Source organism: Vigna unguiculata, chromosome 2 (assembly GCF_037176805.1).
Source record: "Vigna unguiculata cultivar grain cowpea cultivar isolate G323 ecotype 2 chromosome 2, ASM3717680v1, whole genome shotgun sequence".
Lineage (NCBI taxonomy): Eukaryota > Viridiplantae > Streptophyta > Magnoliopsida > Fabales > Fabaceae > Vigna > Vigna unguiculata.
The window spans coordinates 24,256,245-24,277,051 of NC_140793.1; the positions used below are offsets into that span (position 1 = coordinate 24,256,245).

Sequence of the window (20,807 nt, forward strand, 5' to 3'; positions counted from 1 at the left end):
TCCTGTACTTTTTTTACTCAATTGAGTGCCTAAATATTTTAAATAGAGTTAATGTGGTTCCAGAGAAGGTAGATTGTATCACTAAAGAACAAGAGATTCGAGAGGAAGAAGGAATTTTGACTTACACGTGGTCACTTTCCAAACCTGGGTAACACTAATTTAACATAAGTGACTACATCGATTCTATTTAAAAAGAATATAGAAACTCATAATTGAATAAAAAGTATGAGAAAACATATGAATCATAAAACTAAATATAAGAATTAGTAATTGTCGCAACCGAAATCGCGACGGGACGACAAACCAAAAAAGAAACGAGTTTAAAAAGATATTTGGAGTCGCTACCATAGTTATTTCTGGAAAGTTATGGAAAATCATAAAGATAAAACAAGTCTGTGAAAAACCAGATTTTCAAATCCGGGAGTCGATTACGCGTAGGGAAAGTGCTAGCACCCTACAACGCCCACTCGAGAGTGGTACCTATAATTAAACATGCAAGGTCGATATGGTTTTCAAAATGTCAATTTTCCCCAAAAATAATAATACAAATAATACTAAAAAAAACAACAATATTTTTTTGGTTTTTTGGGCCCGATAAGGATTGACCTTGGTCCTACGTATTCACATTCAAAATGAGAAATCAGGATTATGTAGTTCTTTAAAAGATATTTGGAAAACTATTTTGGAAATAACTTTGGATTTTTATGAGGTGAACTTGACAAGGACAAGCTTTATTCCTACGTATTTCACAATGTTGATATTTTTATAATTTTCAAATATTTTTGTTTTTTTAGAAAAAAAAAATAAAAGGGATAAAAGATGAAAATAAAAATATGGGGGTGCATGAGTAATGTGTGAGGTGTAGGAAGTAGTCATTGAAGGTGTGTGTAGTAAATGTGGAGGTGCATCGACTAATCCAGAAACATACCCAATCACAAGTAATAACATAGGGGTATAGACACTAAAACAGGGGTGCATTGAGGAGAGAAAAAAACTTGGGTCAGCGCTGTTGACAAAGATTGATTAAAAGATTTTGATGATGATAAAGATGCTGAAGAAAACACTTTAAGATATTGAAGACAATATAGTTTATGTTTAAAGATTCTTATTGTATTAGACTTAAACTTTTTCTAGTTAGGTGCAAAATTGTTAGAACAACAGCCAGCTCGCAACTCCTCTAAGAGAAACTCATTTTTTCGCAAAAATCAGTATGGTAATCGATTACCAACTTATAATAATCGATTACCAACTCAAAAAATTCTATTTTTTAAAACCCACTTAAGATAATCGATTACCACGAATGGTAATCGATTATCACTGGTAGTTATAACTTGGCTCTTGAAAAACGACTTGAAATAATCGATTACCATTTCTAGTAATCGATTACCACTAGCAGTTACAAAAATATTTGTTCAAATTTGTACATGAGATAATCGATTACCATTTTGGGTAATCGATTAACACTGCAAAACTTTGTTTTCGAGAATCACTGGAATAATCGATTATCTTAAATGGTAATCGATTATCCTTGGCAGTTTCAGCTAAACTCTTCATTTCTAACTCAGCCTACGAAAATCTCTTTAAATAGAACTCAGTTTCCAAACTTCAAACTACCTTTTTAAGATTTAGAGTTCTTGTGTTGTGACTGCAAAGTGTTACTCTGTGAGATTCTTAAAAATAGCTTTGAAAAGCCTAGTGTGAGTGAGTGATAACTTTTTCTAAGTAAAGTTCTTAGAAGATTGAATGTTGTGTTGTTGCTAGGAAAGCTGGTCATCCTCTGTGTGATTCAAGGGGAGCTTTTGTTCATCTCTTGTGGTTGTTCAAGAGAGGTGTTTTCTAATCTTTACTCTTTTATAATCTATTGTAATCTGATTATTATAGTGATTGAATTAATCTCTTTGTTTAAGAGATTAACAATTGGACGTAGGTTCTTTTTATTTGAACCAGTATAAATATCAGTGTGCATCTTCCTCCCTTAACCTCTTTATTTATCTGCATTTAGCTTTAACGTAACTGTTATTTTAAGTTAATCAATTAAATTTTGAGGAAAATTTTTAAAACCTATCAAGACTTATAAAAATCCAATTCACCCCCCCTCTTGGTTTTTTACCCTTCTTTAGTCATTCCGCTGCGCGATACCAACAATTGGTATCAGAGCTTGCTTTGATAGTTATTCAAATAGCTTTGAAATTCTTACAAATAGCTTTGAAAAGCCTAGTGTGAGTGAGTGATAACTTTTTCTAAGTAAAGTTCTTAGAATATTGAGTGTTGTGTTATTGCTAGGAAAGCAGGTCATCCTCTGTGTGATTCAGGGGGAGCTTTTGTTCATCTCTTGTGGTTGTTCAAGAGAGGTGTTTTATAATCCTTACTCTTTTATAATCTATTGTAATCTGATTATAACAGTGATTGAGTTAATCTCTTTGTTTAAGAGATTAACAACTTGACGTAGGGTCTTTTGATCTGAACCAGTATAAATATCAGTGTGCATCTTCCTCCCTTAACTTCTTTATTTATCTACACTTGGTTTTAAAGTAACTGTTAGCTTAAGTTAATCAATTAAATTTTGAGGAAAATTTGTAAAACCTGTCAAGACTTATAAAAATCCAATTCACCCCCCTCTTGGTTTTTGACCCTTGTTTAGTCATTCCGTTGCGTGATACCAACAATTGGTATGAGAGGTTGCTTTGATAGTTATTCAAATTTTTTCGAAAATGATTCGACAAAATCAAACTTTTGCTGAGGGTGCGTCTATCAAAAGACCTCCTCTTTTTATTGGTGAAAATTATCCTTTCTGGAAAGTCAGGATGCAAATCTTTTTGGTGTCTATTGATAGAGGTATTTGGGATGCTATTTTAAATGGTCCTTTTGTTCCTACTATTACTGTTAATAATTTGCAGGAACCTAAGTACTTTTCGCAATGGACTGCAGAAGAAAATAGAAGGGCTCAATATGATGTTAAGGCTAGAAATATAATTTCATCTACTTTAACCCTTGATGAGTTTTACAGGATCTCAGTTTGTACAAGTGCCTAGGAAATGTGGGAAATTTTACAAGTAACGTGTGAGGTGTAGGAAGTAGTCATTGAAGGTGTGTGTAGTAAATGTGGAGGTGCATCGACTAATCCAGAAACATACCCAATCACAAGTAATAACATAGGGGTATAGACACTAAAACAGGGGTGCATTGAGGAGAGAAAAAAACTTGGGTAAGCACTGTTGACAAAGATTGATTAAAAGATTTTGATGATGATAAAGATGCTGAAGAAAACACTTTAAGATATTGAAGACAATATAGTTTATGTTTAAAAATTCTTATTGTAATAGACTTAAACTTTTTCTAGTTAGGTGCAAAATTGTTAGAACAACAGCCAGCTCGCAACTCCTCTGAGAGAAACTCATTTTTTCGTAAAAATCAGTATGGTAATCGATTACCAACTCAAAAAATTCTATTTTTCAAAACCCACTTAAGATAATCGATTACCACGAATGGTAATCAATTATCACTGGTAGTTATAACTTGGCTCTTGAAAAACGACTTGAAATAATCGATTACCATTTCTAGTAATCGATTACCACTAGCAGTTACAAAAATATTTGTTCAAATTTGTACATGAGATAATCGATTACCATTTTGGGTAATCGATTAACACTACAAAACTTTGTTTTCGAGAATCACTGGAATAATCGATTATCTTAAATGGTAATCGATTATCTTAAATGGTAATCGATTATCCTTGGCAGTTTCAGCTAAACTCTTCATTTCTAACTCAGCCTACGAAAATCTCTTTAAATAGAACTCAGTTTCCAAACTTCAAACTACCTTTTTAAGATTTAGAGTTCTTGTGTTGTGACTGCAAAGTGTTACTCTGTGAGATTCTTAAAAATAGCTTTGAAAAGCCTAGTGTGAGTGAGTGATAACTTTTTCTAAGTAAAGTTCTTAGAAGATTGAGTGTTGTGTTGTTGCTAGGAAAGCTGGTCATCCTCTGTGTAATTCAGGGGGAGCTTTTGTTCATCTCTTGTGGTTGTTCAAAAGAGGTGTTTTCTAATCCTTACTCTTTTATAATCTATTGTAATCTAATTATTATAGTGATTGAGTTAATCTCTTTGTTTAAGAGATTAACAACTTGACGTAGGATCTTTTGATTTGAACCAGTATAAATATCAGTGTGCATCTTCCTCCCTTAACCTCTTTATTTATCTGCACTTCTTTTTAAAGTAAGTGTTATTTTAAGTTAATCAATTAAATTTTGAGGAAAATTTTTAAAACCTGTCAAAACTTATAAAAATCCAATTCACCACCCTCTTGGTTTTTGACCCTTGTTTAGTCATTTTGCTGTGCGATACCAACAAGCGCAACTTTCATAATCCTAAAACACAAACCCTATAAGGGTTTTCATTCTCCTTTTCAATCGTGAGAGGCACAACGACAATACTTCTCCTTCGTAATCCATGGGACAACTTCTTCTTCCCTCATACATGCGAGTTGCAGCCTTCGTCGAGCTTTCACCTCACTGCAATGCCAACGACGTCACCAATAATGCCATTATTCACCGGAGTTGTTACCGACGTCAACACAGCACGTACCCTTCTTTTCCTCTCTCGCGTAAGGACTCAAGAGCACACAGGTGCCCTTGTCGCAAGCCTCCTCCGACGAGCACCGCCAACGACAACATTCGCCTTCATTGAATGCCCCATGACCGCTGCTAAAACCCTTTTCTATTGAGACGCTTTCTCCCTCGCATTATTTGTTTTGATTTTGTGTTTGAATGGGTGGGGATGAATGATTGTGTTGGTTGAAATTGGTGGTGATGAAAGGGGTTGAATTTGCTCCTGTGAGAGCCGAAGGGAATGGTTGTGATTTTTATGTCCGTGTGTGGGTGCTGATTTTGGATCTCTATTTTTCTTTGGCTTTTACGTAGGTGAACAATGAAGATGTGGGTAAAAAAAATGTAGATGAAAAAGGTTAATCGATGTTGGGAGAGAACGTGAGAGTCTGGTGAGTGGGGATGTAGGGGAGGATGATCTATGGAGAGCATAATGGCGTGGGGGACGTTGGAGGGGGAGAATGCAGATTAACGATTGAGGATGAAGCTGATGTTTAAGATGTTTCCCAGCACTCACTCAAGCAATAGCAAACATTGGAACATGTTTTACAACAAAAGTAGATAAAATGCAGCAAACTCACATATAATTACGACATATTCATTCAAGCATTCAATAGCACTCAACAGCTCCACACACATCAGATCAAGATCATGCTCATGCAAGTACTTAAGGCTCACGACACTTACCTCTTGGAGTTCCCGTATGTTGCTGCTCATTCACTTCTTTTTTCTTTGATTTTCCTTCTCTTATATCTCTCCTTGATATATATTTGGCGATCTCCAATTTTATATATATCTAGAGTGTTCAGAACTTGTGCGAGGAGGTTCTGTGTTTCTTTTTTTATAAGAATGGCAGTGAATGTGAATGAAGATGGTGCATAATGGAGGATGGAAGGGGATCGAGAGTGTTATGCGTGGGTGAGGGTGATAGTGAAGTTGGTTCACGATGGTGTTGATGGGTTAGTGTTATGTGGTGTTGAGATTGTAAGGATGGAGGTGAGTGAAGGGTGAGTGCTGCCAAGAGGTTGTTCTGTATAGGTTCCTGTATGGAGTGAAGAGAACAAATAAAAATCATTTCTTAAGGAGTTGGAAGATGAGCTCCTTTGGTTTTCGTTTTCTTTTAGTGCCCCCCACCTTGGTAAAAACAAATTTTTGGTGATGAAATTGGTGGTGGCGTGTATGGAGAATGATGCCTCCCAAAAAGTTGGTGTGGAATCAAAGAAGAAAAAAAGAATTGGTTAGGTCTGCATGTTGCATAATGTGTTGGTGCATTAGACAAAAACAACTTTTTTTTGGATAGGCTTTTCTTTAGATTTTGTTACACAAAAAATGGTGGATGCGTAGGAGGTGGATAATGATGTGAAGGAAGATGTGGTAACCATGCAAGCGTCATTCATTCCGGAATTCAAAGATAGTTTAAATAGGGTTTCAAAAAGAAATATTGGGAGTGTAAATGTTAAAACTTAAATTTGGTCAAACAAAAGAGAAAAAAATAAATAAGAAAATGTTAAAACAAAGTTTGGACTAAGATTTTAAACAAGACAACAACTAAGGTATACTATTAAATATCATGGACCAAATAAAAAAATGAAAATAAAAATAAAGAGTAAAAGAAAAATATGAATGATGTAGAAATTTAAAAAAAAAAGTAAAATTAAAACAAAATTGTGAAAAAGAAATATTTTACAACCTTATTATTTATTATCTATTTTTTTGAAACTTTTGCAAATCCATTTTATTTACCAAAACAAAATTTAGTGTTTACAATAATTAAACCTAATAATGATAGGAAAAGAATAAGAGAGAGATCGATTATCCTTTCATTCTCTTTTCTACCTTTGTCTCGTCAAGGTTAAAATTTTAGTGAATAGAAATTAAATAACAACGTATTATTCAACACAAACTAATTTTTATTCCAGTAAAATATTTGCTTTTCATTTTTCAAAACCTGAAATCTTAAATTTAATTTAAGATAAATAAAAGGTAATTATTCTAAAATCAAATTGGATTCTTTTTTTAAGTGCAATGATACACCTATTACACACTTGTGTGTTTTTTATCTTTTTCTTCTGATCAAGTCTTATATATCCTATAAACCTATCATTATTATTCTCTTTCTAGGTGTATATTAAATATCGAGGCACCTTTTTAATATTTATTTTTAATCATTGGATTCCTTCAACAGAAGTATATAATGAAAACAAGAAAAACTTGACTAGTGGTTATGGCAAAGGGAACGAAAAGCCATGGATAAGAAAGGGATGAATTATCAACTTTCCTTTGAAGAGACTGTTTCAGAAAGATTATTTGCTCCACTCCTTGGGGTTATAATACCAAAACCCTTCCTTAAGTTATTAACCAACATTTATTTTGTAACGGCTCTTAAATAAACTTTAAATTAACCTGGATTATTCTATGAATATGGATATCATCTAAATCTTGTTTTTCAAAAGAGTGTCTCTTGCGAGAAAAAAGTAGAAAGGAAACAAAAGACATAAAAAAATTTGTTCAATGTTGTGCCTATAGGGTGAGACAGCTGAATTACTTGACAAAGAAGAAGCTTAAGCAAATTTGGCATTTTTTCTTGTCATAATACACGTCTTCCCCCACAAACAATTAAGAGTTCGCTAGAATACAAATGGTTAGCAGATACATTCACCTATCTCATTCAATCATAAAAATGAAGGGGTCCACCCTGTACATGATTAGACACAGGTCCATTTTACAGATACAATATTCATTAAATAACCCTGCCAGAAAAATAGAACCAGACAGAAAATTCAGCAAGAAAAACATTGTAAGATGGCATTCGTAGGCAAGTTAAACATTGTAAGACATGAGGGATACAAGGTATAACTGAGTGTAGCAGCAAGCAATACAAGGGTGAAAATCAAATGGTAATAGGTAGCACCTCAATTTCCTTTATTATGTCTATCTAGTATGGACATAGGGGAAACAAAAATAACAATATAGAACAGGACACATCATATGTATATACAGGCATCACATGATCACTGTGGCAGTGCTGCTCATACCAGGAGAAAACGATACTAGTACAGATAAAGAATGCTCATCAAGCTAAATGGTTAATCATCCTTGTAATCTTTGCAAGGTTTAGTTTCAAAACCACCACCTTCCCTCTCCTCCAATGTGTATGGCATGTAGGTACCCAAGATTCTGTCCCACATGATGAAGAATGGCTGTGAGAAGTTGTACTTGTTGCCATACAGCTGATGGTGTACATCATGGTAGGCTGAGTTGTTTTTGAAAAATATATGGAAAAGGTTTCCAGGGATCAATAACCCACAGTGATCATCCACCGTTTTAATGGTGGCAAACGAGAAGAAGAAGATGGAGGCTCGAGGACTCATCCCTGAGACTAAGAAAGATAAAGCTCCACCAACAGTGTCATTCAGAAGCCCCTCCACAGGGTGATTGTATAGAGCTCCATATGAATAGGGTACAATCAGTCTGTGATGCAGAGAGTGGATATGTTTGTATAGGAACTTGTTGTGATGCATGTATCTGTGCATAAAGTATTGCCATGCGTCCATTACAAGCATAGCAGTAACAAATTGTCTTGCTAAAACAAGTAGAGAAGTATTCTGGCTGGTCGTATTTTGGCTATCACTTCCCGTCAGCTACACAATTAACAAATATCAATTACAATGTTGTTATCTAGAATCAATCATGTGTCCTATATTAAACACAAAAGCTACAATTGGATCAATGAGTTACACGATAAAATTTCACACAACAAGAACAGAACACTCTAAAAACTGGTAACTTTTCTGTCGTAGAGAATTTCTTTAAGAATCAAAGAATATTTTAGGGATGAGACCACAAGAAGCAATACTACTAAAGCTAGATAAACCTACTATGAACAACAAAATTTCTCCTCTAAGGGTTTAATGCATACATACCCCAGAGCTCGGATAACCATGCAATAAGCAAACAGTTTCATTAAAGCTGGATTATTTTACTTAATGTGTTTCCTTACTCAAGGAAGATTAAGGTTAGCAGGGGCAGAGGGAGTGGGGAATATTTTAACTCTGTTTTATATTTAATATTTTTAATTATAATATTTGATTTTAGAGGTAATACTTTAACTTTCTTTCATAATACTTAATACAATTATATATCTCTCTGCTTATAAGAAAATATATTACATTTCTTACATATGTCATGCATGTGAATTTTCATTTTTTTTTTGTCATAAAGTTCTTAAAATCCGCTTGGCATACTTCAGTCAAACAGCAAAATAAGTGAAAAATCATTTAGGATATCACTTTTATATAAGGGGAACTACTATTAGTGTATATATTCCTAATACTTTTCAACGTCCCCAAGCAACAAAAAATAAATTATAAAAGATAAAATCAGGTGAAGCTAAAGAGGAGTACTTAAAGAATTAGAATTATAAAGATATAATCAAGAGCATATGTCCTCTTAGTCAGGGGAAGCTGAAGAGGACACAAAGGAGACATTTGGTACAAGGAAAATATTTAGTTTCCCAGGAATTAGACGCTGAAAATGTTTGTTTCTTATTTTATTTATTTATTATATAAAAACATTGTTTCCCAATAATTTTTTTACATGTTTCTAACAAAGTAATTCTAACGTGATAAGTGGGAATCTAACTTTCCAAAGCTGAGAGAAAAGTTAAATCATCGGATGTGATTGGGACAACTGTGAAAATTAGATAATTTCAATAAAAAATCAGTTTCTGTAGGGAAAGTTTGCTAAAGGGGTAGTTCTAAAGTAATTAATTTTGTTTAGATGTAAGAAAAAAATTCATTTTCCGTAAGACTGTGTTTCAAGTTAAAAGGGAAAAGGCTGTTAGAAAATAATCATAAGCTACAAATTTCAGATCATGAAAATTATTTATTTTTCAGAGAAAAGAAAAGTTGTTAAATGTCAACTAATGTTCAAAACATGCAGCTTATTTTATATATTTTTATAAAGAACTTGTTATGCTGCCATAAGCTTTTCCAAACATGTTATTTATGCTGTAAAAATACCACACTATTACATCACCTTATTCCTCATTTAATACAACTATAAATGATTTCATTTTAAACTGAATAGATAATAAATAATTTATATAATTTATGATCAATCAAATAGATTCTAATCATTCATCGAATAATGAATGATTCTAAGTATTCATGATTAAATGAAACTTCCACCAAACAACCATTAAAACTTAACCGAATTCTCTATTAGATTTTGTTTTGTTATTTTTCTATTTTATCTCTATAATATATTAATTATCATTAATTTTGTTGTTTTAAAATATATTAAAAAATTATTTAAAATATTAACACAATGTATTTTTAATGTTTAATAGAAGATCAAAAAAAAAAATCAGTCTAGAATCCAGACTCGAACTTAATCCTGTTTGACATGGTTAAAAGCCAATGCTTCAAGAGTATTATTTAGCCTAAGATTTTCCCCGCCAACTTCTTCCAACGTTTTGGTCTCTCTCTTCTACTTTTCACTGGACTAAAAATCATGCAATCTACTTCGATCCACTTTAATCGATTTTCTATATCTTTCGCTCAATCGGCGCAAAACCAACACCATCCACCCCTCAAAGAAACTTTTTTCTCTGGAGCTCAGCACACGTCATCTTCTTTTGAAGGTAACTCGTTTTGGGCTAATAGCATATTTACTACCATTAAGAAAAAGGTTACAAGAATAACCCATTAAAGTATCTATAGGCCAAACTATCCCTTATGAAGTAGCCTATGATAAACATATAGGTCAAACAACAATTCAATCACACACGCACTAAATGTTCAACCTCTAATGAAGAATAGAGTACTAAACTCACATATGCCAAATAGCAATCAAACTTTATCATAATCAATAATAGAAAGAAAAAATATATATCATTATTACACACCATACTGGATCAAGCACACAAAATCTTTGCAAAGGAGTGTTACTTGTGACGTAATAAACACAACCAAACCAAAAAGAAACGAAAACAGTTTGTCTGGAGTATAGTGTCTAGCATTTCCCAAAAGACATAAAGAAGCCAAAACATAAACGTGTTGAGCAATTAAACGTCTTAAAAGCCGTTTCGGTAATGCAAGATTCACTTCATTAATGCATCTTCACGTAAAAAATATAAAATCATTCACAAAAAGAAAGAAACTGCAAACTCATCACACCGCGAAAAACTTACCGCAAACAAGAGGGTTGCAACCACAGCCTGAACTAGTTGTTGAAGGAGAACACCTTTAACCACAGCACCCTTTGACACCAAATTTTTTTGGTCCTCTTCCTGCTTCGAATGTAACCGATAACTCTCAGCAAACGACCCCAAAACAACGTAAATCCCAGAATAAATCCAGTAAACTACTATAGGCACAAAAGTGCCTAACATCTCATCAGAAACCCCCAAATCCATTCCACGACCCCAGAGGAAGGAAAAGAACAATACTTTCCGCGGATTTGATTCAACAATCACCCACCAGACCCAAAATTTGCATCGATGTCAGAGAATCAAGAAATGACAGGATCGGCACAAGACAAAGAACCCTAATTAAAAACCGTAAAAGTGAACCCCTCACTCCTCTTGTTCCTCCAACCCCAAATGATTGATTTGTTAAGCCGGCAACCCCAATTATAAAAACGACCCAATTAAATAATGGGTAGGTACATAACAGAGTTAGGGTTCCGCGCAGAAGGAAGATTCCAAAGAGAGAGAGAAGAGAAAGAAAATGTCGAAAATGCTTGCAGGGAGGTGACTCTTCACGCTTTGGGAAAGAAAATATCGTGCGATCTTGTGCGTGGAGGCGTAAGAGGTTACGGTGGTTACCTCCCTCGTGTAGAAAAGGCAGTGGAGTTGGTTAGTGGAAACTGTTTTCTAACTGGTTTGGAGTAGGGAATTTGTGTGGGTGCGTTTGCAGAGGATTGGAAACGTGGCTTTGTGAGATTATCGAAACGACGCCGAGTTTGACCGGTTAAGGTGGGGAACTTGTTTTGAATGTGTGGCCGTTTGAGTTGACAGAGAGTCAGTCAGTTATGCGCGACAAACGACTAAGACAATCATAATTCGGAACGGGTGCTGTTCCGTTTTTAATTTTCAGTACAAAATGTTTTAACTAAAAAACATTCTACTTCCAAATTAAGAAAATAGTTTAACTTTTAGATGTAGAAATAATAATAATAATTTCTATATATATCATAATTATATAATTTCTATAAATACACGTACTACTGTGATATGTAAGTATATAATTTCTATAAATATGTATAATTCTGTAGTTATTGTGTATGCTTAAATCATTACAACTTATATTTTAATCTGCATATTTAATCTCTGCTGTAATATATCCTGTTTAGTGTGCACGTTATGCAAGATCAATTATAACTCTAATAAATATAGATACAAATACTTAAAATGTAATATTCAGCGGTAAAATAATTAATAATTCCCATACCATAGAAGGATTTTTTTTCTAAATATAATTATTTATAAAAAGATATTCTTAAATTGATGACAACCAACATTATTTCTCTAAATGGATTTCTTTACGGTAATAATTGAGAATTTGGTTTCCTCGACTAATTTTTTTTTCTGTCGATTTCGAAAATCCTTCTACATTTGGCTTTGAAGAATCAAATTTTGAAATGACTTTTTGGTTTTTATTTAAAAAGGACAGAAAAAATAATTAAGATTGTAGAAAACTAATTTTAAATAATTAGTTGAAAATATGGAAATTAAATTTTAATTTTTTTTAGAGAATTAAAAAATAAAAAATAATTTAGAGATAAATAAAGTTTTATTTTGTAATTAAATTTGTTACTATTATAATAATTTGTAAATAAAGAAAAATTTTAAATTTTATAAGATTATTATTATTAATCATTAAATATTTTAAAGGATTTTAAAATATATATATAATAAAATTTTAAAAAAAGGATAAAATATAAATATAATTTTTCAAATTATATTAATAAATAAAAATAGTATATAAATGAGAATTTTAAAATAATTAATTAAAAATATTGAGATTAGATTTTGATAGACTAGGGAAAAGGTAAAAAAACACTTTAAGTTTTTATTATTTAAATAAAATAATATTTATTTTATTTAAATTATTAAATTTATTTTTTAATTTAAAAGTCTAAAACTAAAATTACAGTTTTTATTATATTGAAAAAACCAATAATTCTAAATTATATTACAAAACTAAAATTTATTCACTTTTAAGTTATTTTTTATTTTTTTTCTTATTCTCTTAAAATTATTAACATTTAAATGCTTAAATATTTTTTTCGTCCTCATTTTCGTAGTGTTTGTTGTGGATGGTCCTCATTTTCGCAATTCGTGTTTTATTTGGTCCTTTCCTGTGACACCGTTTAAATTCGTAACAGAGTACAGGTGGCACTATTTGTATTACGTTGCATTGGGGTATTTTACGTGTACTGTACAGGTGTGGTAATTTAGAAACCATTCAGAACATCACAACAATCCAAGCAGAAACAAACCTCAAAATAGAATTACGAAAATCCTACCCCACGAGCAAACACAATTTAAAAAACCCTAAACCCACTTACCTCGTTGATGATGATTAACTGGAAAATTGAAATGAAGAGCGCGGCTGCAATCCAATAATGAAATGATAAGTATTAGTTGATTCCTTTGCAAATCTGAGCTCAATAAAGACGAAGATGAAGAAATCGCCTCCAACTATGAAGAACGCGACTGCAATCCAACTCAAGCTCTAATTGCAAAATTTCCCCCAAATTGAAAAGTTAATGTTAATTAGTCATATGTACAATACACGTAACACACCTCAATGTAACGTAATACAAACAGTGCCACATGTACAATGCTCTGTTATTGATTTAAACGGCGTTACATAAAATGACCAAATAAAATACGAATTGCGAAAATAAGAACAATTTTAAACATTTGATAAAAATGAGGATCATTTTAAACATTATGTCAAAATGATGACCATCTACAACAAACACTACGAAAAGAAGGACGAAAAAGATATTTAAGCCAAATTTAAACTATGATGATGGTTATCATTAATTACTTGGCCACTTGGATGGGCGGTAATTGTAATTACAAACTAACAAACTAACTAACTATATATATATATATATATATATATATATATATATATATATATATATATATATATATAGGTTAGGGTTAAGAAATTAAGATACATGCTTAATTAGCCCATAGTTAAGATAATGGTTACAATTAATTACTTCCCACTGTAGTGGGTGGTAGTTGTAATTACCAACAAGTAGAAACATCTCGAGGAATAATTAAACATAGGATCTTGCTAACCAATGCCTTAAGGACACTGGTTAAGGATAATTAATATACATTGAATCCTACAAAAGTACATAGATAAGTGTAATATTAAATAAAACTTGATCTAATAATCATTAATGCAACTTTATTTTCTTTAAAAGACAAAAATGTCCATAAATATTGTACATGTGTATTTAATATTTTATTTAATGTTCACAAATAAAATTTAAAAACTAATTAAATAATAAAATAACTATATTTTAATGTTGCTAAAAATTAGATACAAGAAAATTTAAATTAACAAAAAAAATAGTGTTAAACATCTAAAACTTAAAAAAAAATAACATAAGAACGTATAAATTAATAGAAAAACCAACAAAAAAATAGTGTTAAACATCTAAAAATGTTACAAAAAATGAATAATTAAAGTGTCAATTTAAGACTTAATTGATTTTTTTTCTTTTTAGTAAAGACCTTAAAAATTTCAAAATCTTGTTTTGTAACAGTAATTTATTGTCTACACATTTAAAATGGTATTTTTGTCGTTATAAGATTGATTATGTACATTTATACTATTTTAATTACTGTATTTAATTATTTCAACTTTCAATATAAAAATGATGATATCAAAGCACAATTATTATTTCTTAACCAGTGTCCTAAGAGCACTGGTTAGCATTCTCCTTAAACATATTAAGTTATTAATGCATTTATTAGTAAAATCAAATGGTCGGTTGTTGAATCATTCCATAAATAGCTCTCATAATTTATTTTACTCTATCTTAAAATATGTAACAAATATATAAACACTTTTAGTTTAGTGGATTTAGGATGCAGATTTTACAGACTTCATTCTCGATCTCAGATTTTTTTATTGAATTTTAAAAATATTATTATACTAAAGAAGTTTTTAATATATTTTAAAATATTAAAATTAGTATATATTTTTAAGATTTAGACCATAAACTCAATAGAGAATTTAAGTTTATTCTCAAACCTAAGATTAACATACTAATCGTTTAAAGTATTTTATTTTATTGTATTTATATTTTTTATACTAAAATACAGGTATAAACTATATCTAACAAGGGTTCAAATATTATGCGATGCCTAAAAGAGATTTAAATATATATCAGAAGAGATCGTTTCTAAATATAAACACTGAAAAAAAAATTCCTGAACCAAAGTAGTAATTTAACTTATTTTAATGTACAACATGAGAATGTTGAATTTTACCAAGAAGGTACATAATTATGCAAGAAGAATTGACAACAAGTCTTCTCAACTTTATTATACTTAGAAGATAGTTTATTTTCCTACGTAACAATAAAAAATTCGGATAAAATCAATTTCGTTCCAGTCATATGTAAATAGTACTTTACCTTTAATATTTTTTAATGACTAGTTGATGTTTTATATAAAGAAAACAAAAATTAAAAATATGAATGGAGAAGTGTTTGTTTTACAAACCGATGGCCATATAGAGTATGGTTTTTTGTTTTTCTGGGGGCTAAGAAATGACAACAGAATATTTTCAACAATTTTACCAAAAACTGATAAATAATTGTATTTTCTACAAGTGGACCAAGTTAGAGGTTATCAAAGGGTCAATTATTATGAGACTTTGTCCAAACCTTAGACCTTCTTCCAAATTTGGAAGACTTTCACTTTAACCAACTTTTATGGGTTTTTTTTTTTTTAACCCTAGAAGCTTATGAGAACATTAAGTGAATACTATATACATTTGGGTTAAATATGTTTTTGTCCCTTAATTTTCAGTGAATTTTGGAATTAGTTCATTTCGAAATTTTAAACCAATTTAATCTTTCATTTTTTTAAATACGTGGATTAATCCTTTTAATCAAATTTCATTAAATTTATTTGACATTTCAAACGCATTTCATAATAATATTTGTATTAACATTAAAGCAAAAATATATCAAACCATATAAACAACTCAAATACAATCCTGAAATACGTACGAAACATCAAATAAACCTAACAAAATTTGTTTAAAAAGACTAAATTAACGTATTTCGAGAGATGAAAAACTAAATTTGTCTAAAGTTTTAAAATAAACTAATTTCAAAATTTACTGAAAATTAAAGGACTAAAATCATATTTAATCCTATACATATTAACCAATTGTTTGATCAAGAGAGATACTAAAACAATTCAACTCCTCTAAGATTCACATCAAGACAAATGGTGAATATATGTTAAATGACCATCAATAAATTGAGATATGAATTTTGAACATATGTTAAATATATTTTAAAATGTTGCATAATAAATTTCATTAAACTATTGTTACTCATAACATCCTTTCTTTTAACCACTAAATTATAAACACTCCCAGAAATGCATATAATGCTAAACATCTTTGACCTTCTACAGATTCCACTTGCACATATTAATTACTAATACTCCGTGACGCCATACATATATAATAGATATCAAACTTCAACTGGTCAACGTGTAAATAAAGTTAAGTCTTAATAGAATAATTTGTTTAGCAATGAATGTTAGAAATCACGTTTCCAGCTGTTACAATGATTATTAATATTATCATGCAAGCCTCCAGGTATGCCCATCTAAAAATAAAATCCAGAACTAAATAAAAAATTAAAAGTCAAATCGTTATGTCGAGTAATGGAGGAATTAACTTCTTCGCATGTACAAACTGTTAGCAAACCGTTTAAAAGCTAATTAACATTGATAGAAAAAGAAAAGAAAAGAAAATTGGAATTCCGGCCTGAAAAGAGTTATTACTGTACACTACTGCTTTGGAAATTCCAGAAAATACATTTTTTAAACAAAATTGAGCTCCATTGTAGAGGCATCAATACATGTCATATTTCTGCATCCATCTCTCATAATGTGCTGAACTTCTAACAAAATCATGTATTATCATAAGGCATAGCAATACCATCTCACATGGCCTCTAATTCCTGAGTATCGGAAGATTTCTTAATAAAGTTGAGACGACTTTGTTTGGTTCGTTTGCAAGGAGCTACAAAAAGTGAGAAAGTAAACAGGGTCAAGCATCATGAATTTTTGGCTCTTAGCCAATAAAGAGAAAATCCAAATATTGATTCAATACCTTCTTTTTTGTTTTGCTGATTGGATGCAACTACTGAGGATTTCCACTTTTCATAATCACGTGTTTCCATTTGCTTGCGTTTTTTATAACATGAAAGCTGTATAAACACAAATGTTAGTTTGAATTACAGTCAAATTATACCAACATAAAATTTGGAAACCACACCCTACCGCAAATATCCAACAAAAGTACTAAATGCACCTTCAAGACAGCACAATGATGAGAAAACAAGAGCACTAGAGGATTAAAACGCATGGGATAGATCTTGCATTTAATCGTGACCATCATCACTTTTTAAACCAAATACAAGATGGAGACCAGATTGTAGTGAACTTATTTTGGAGAACATAAATAATTCAACTACACTTCCTGGTACATACATTTGAGGCCACAGTTATCCCTCAACAAGTTATTTGCCAAATTAAAATCATTATAATTTGATGGAACAACTAACAGAGACCCTTTGCTGAATAGAGAGGACACTATACAATAAGCAAATACTTATGAATATTGAGCACAAACTTAAAATGGAGGAGACATTGCCCTGGAGAGCCAGCCGGTATTATCGTATCTCAAGAAAACCACAAGAATGCGAACGCGAACAAAGGTAAGCCTTTGGCGGGTACTTCAATAATATCCAAGTCAGTGATTTAACTCTAACCCTATACGCTCCATGTAACGCACCTAACTCTATACCCGGTTTGTTGTGTGAAGTACACCATGTATCGACTATGCAATAGCAAGTGAAGAAAGAGTTAAGAAATCTCCGGTCAGATGTTGGTTTTAACTTACAAAGGACTTTGGGAACAATTAGTCAATTACCCAAGTTAGGACTCTGCAACTATGTTTGTAAATGATAGTTAATGGTTACAATTTTCAAACAAAAGGAGATACTAATGGATTCAGTCTAGAAAGATGTAGTCTTTTTAATACTGCAACACAGAATTACAGTAAAAAGACAGTGACAATAAAAGATAGAAAGGCATCAACAATGTGTTGCGTCAACATTGAAGAAAGTTGAGAAAGCCGAGCTTCAAAACAATGAGCGTTGAAAAAGAAAACTTAAGGTTGAGCTACATGTGAAAGAATTGTATAAAAACACACCTTAGAATTTTATTCATAATTTAAGAACCAACAGGTTAACTCAAAACAACAGTACATTTATGCAACGGCTGTTTGAATGTCTATAAAACATTAGGGTTAAAAACCCTTTCACAAGGTAACCAAAATGTCTGCAAATTACAAAGAGAAGCTAGACATTAGTACCTCAGGACCATCATCGGACAAATAACCTCCATCCTCAGCTTTTCTTTTACTTGGCAAAGCGTCAAGCAAATCTGCAAAAAAGTGGGATACAAAAACAAATTTTCAATGCAAAGTAAATATTAAAATAATGGACAGAATAGCTCACATCTCAGAATACATTACAATCAACTACTGAATAGAGAAAAGTACATACCTCGATTTGATTGCACTTCCCTAGCATCCTTTTTTTCCTTTGCAACCCCAAACACGTCATGACACAAATCCTTCATGGTGACAGAAACCTACAGCAGGCCGGCCATTCACACCCGGTTCAAAATCAATAACACCACTCAATTGAAAATACAATAAAATAATCGCACATTCAACATGGACTACACATACAGCCACTTACACTTGAAAACTCGGATTCAGATGTACCACAAAGCTCAATTAACTTCAGCTTGTCCACTTTGAGCTGCAACACAAACACAACCCCTATCACAACTTAAACCAGAACAAAACAAATAGTTCATGACATTCCTCGCAATCCTTCATATTGAAGAAAATTACAGGCAAACGCACTATCAACATTTGTACTATTAAAACAGTGAGATTGCAACAATAATTACGGTTGCAAACCGTTCTGAAAGGACTTATACACCAAAGTTACCTAATAATACTAAAATTTCGACACAATCAACATCTTAAGATAACCACCTATAGCTATGTAATATCAAAATAAGTTCTTTAATGGTACCTTGTGTTTTTTAGCACATAAATAAAAAGCAACCGCAGTGAACACTGGACGCGTGAAATCAGCACTTGCACGACGAGAAGCCGGCAAAGATGAAACAAAGCGATCCTTATACCTTCATGATAATAGCACAAAGTTCAGCAACACATGAAGTTTCAACAGCATTTTAGCATTTAATCAAACACGTGGCAGATGGTAACTCACAGCTTGAGACCGTCGCGAACGAAAGGAATGATACGAACGCAACCAAACTGAATCGCCAATTCCCTCACATCTATCTTTGTCCTAAAAACACCAACCAAACATTTCATGAATAAAAAGCTTTAGAAAATGAAAGCAAACATTTCATGAATAAAAAGCTTTAAAAAATGAAAGCTGAAAAAGAGAGAAAGGGAAAAGAAACGAACTTGACGCCAAGGCCGTTGTGGAGAGAATTGTAGGATCTGATGTAAGCTTTTTCGGACATTCCACTGAGCCTCACAGCAGAAGATCGGTCGAAAAGAACACCGAGCCTTGTGGCCGCGATTTCCAAGCAAATAAGAGATTTGGCAACTTCGCCCTGAGAAAACCAAACAAAGAGCTTCAGAATCGAATCGAAGGGATATCAATGATACAGGACAGAAGAAAGAGATCAGGACATACGACTCCTATGACGGAGGAATCGAACTGCACATCACAGAGGCGACGGATCTCAGCGGCTTTTCGGACAACGAGTTTGGAATCGGAGAGATCGAGCTTCTTGGCCAGCTCCGAAACGTCCATCCTAGGTTTGGATCCCAAACGCTGACACTAACTCCGATTTTGAAGGGATGGGATTAGAGAGGGAATAATGGCGGGAATAGAGTAAGAGATCGTGAAATGGAATCCAAATAACTTGATATACCCATTTGAATATTCGCGCGCGCATTTAGTTTGCGGGAAGATTTCGATTGGCGCGACTGCTGAAATCATTCTTCATTGAATATTTAGGCAAATTTTGTTTTAAAAAATAATAATGATATATACATATATAAATATAAAATGTTTAAAACTTATCTTTATAAATTAAAATCTTGAATAATTTGTAATCAACATGAAAAAGTATCTAGTTATTTATTTAAAATAAAATTATTTTTAAAAACTAATTATAATTTAATTAAGGCTGATTTTAATTTATAAGTAACTAAAATAGATTCATCAAATAAAAATTTATTTTGACTTTTTCATTGAATAATTATTTGACAAAATATTTAAGATAATATAAATTTAAATATTTTTATTAAATAAAAATAATTTTGAAATTTGTATGTTGCATGTAGTATATGTTATTTGATAAATTATATTTAAATTTTACCTTCTAATTCCATAAAATAAAATTATCTATTTTATAATAATATTAAAGAAATTATATAAATTAGTTCATAAAGATTAAAAATGCTACAATATGCATAGAGAATTAATATTAATGTCATTTTAAAACAATTATTCGTTTCATTTATGTACTTAATTTTATTATATTAATTAATATATTGATATAATTAGAAGTAAAATATTCAGCAAGTATAATTTTATTTTTGAAAAAATTGTAATATATTTATTATATAATTTTATTAATATATATATATATATATATATATATATATATTAAATGTTTAAAACTTTTATTTATAAATTAAAATCTTGAATAATTTGTAATCAACATAAAAAGGTATCTAGATATTTATTTAAAATTATTTTTAAACACTAATTATAATTTAATTAAAGCTGATTTGAATATTTTATAAGTTACTAAAATAGATTGATCAAATAAAAAGTTATTTTGACTTTTTCA

At 31.3% G+C, this 20,807-nt stretch overlaps 2 protein-coding genes across 2 annotated transcripts; both read right to left on the bottom strand.

The window, feature by feature from the left end:
- Positions 1–7,382: 7,382 nt before the first annotated feature.
- SBH1 (sphingoid base hydroxylase 1) lies at positions 7,383–11,312 on the bottom strand. The gene is made up of 2 exons (XM_028058099.2): positions 10,797–11,312; positions 7,383–8,244 (listed from the first exon to the last, which is right to left on the bottom strand). The coding sequence occupies exons 1-2, from the start codon at positions 11,019–11,021 to the stop codon at positions 7,690–7,692; spliced, it is 780 nt and encodes a 259-aa protein (XP_027913900.1). The 5' UTR covers positions 11,022–11,312; the 3' UTR covers positions 7,383–7,689.
- A 5,178-nt stretch (positions 11,313–16,490) lies between these two features.
- Positions 16,491–19,869, bottom strand: LOC114173152 (origin of replication complex subunit 6). The gene is made up of 9 exons (XM_028057398.2): positions 19,640–19,869; positions 19,405–19,556; positions 19,202–19,282; positions 19,001–19,112; positions 18,656–18,718; positions 18,458–18,545; positions 18,265–18,335; positions 16,999–17,095; positions 16,491–16,908 (listed from the first exon to the last, which is right to left on the bottom strand). Exons 1-9 carry the CDS (start codon positions 19,757–19,759, stop codon positions 16,829–16,831), a joined length of 864 nt encoding a protein of 287 aa, XP_027913199.1. The 5' UTR covers positions 19,760–19,869; the 3' UTR covers positions 16,491–16,828.
- Between the last annotated feature and the right edge of the window lie 938 nt (positions 19,870–20,807).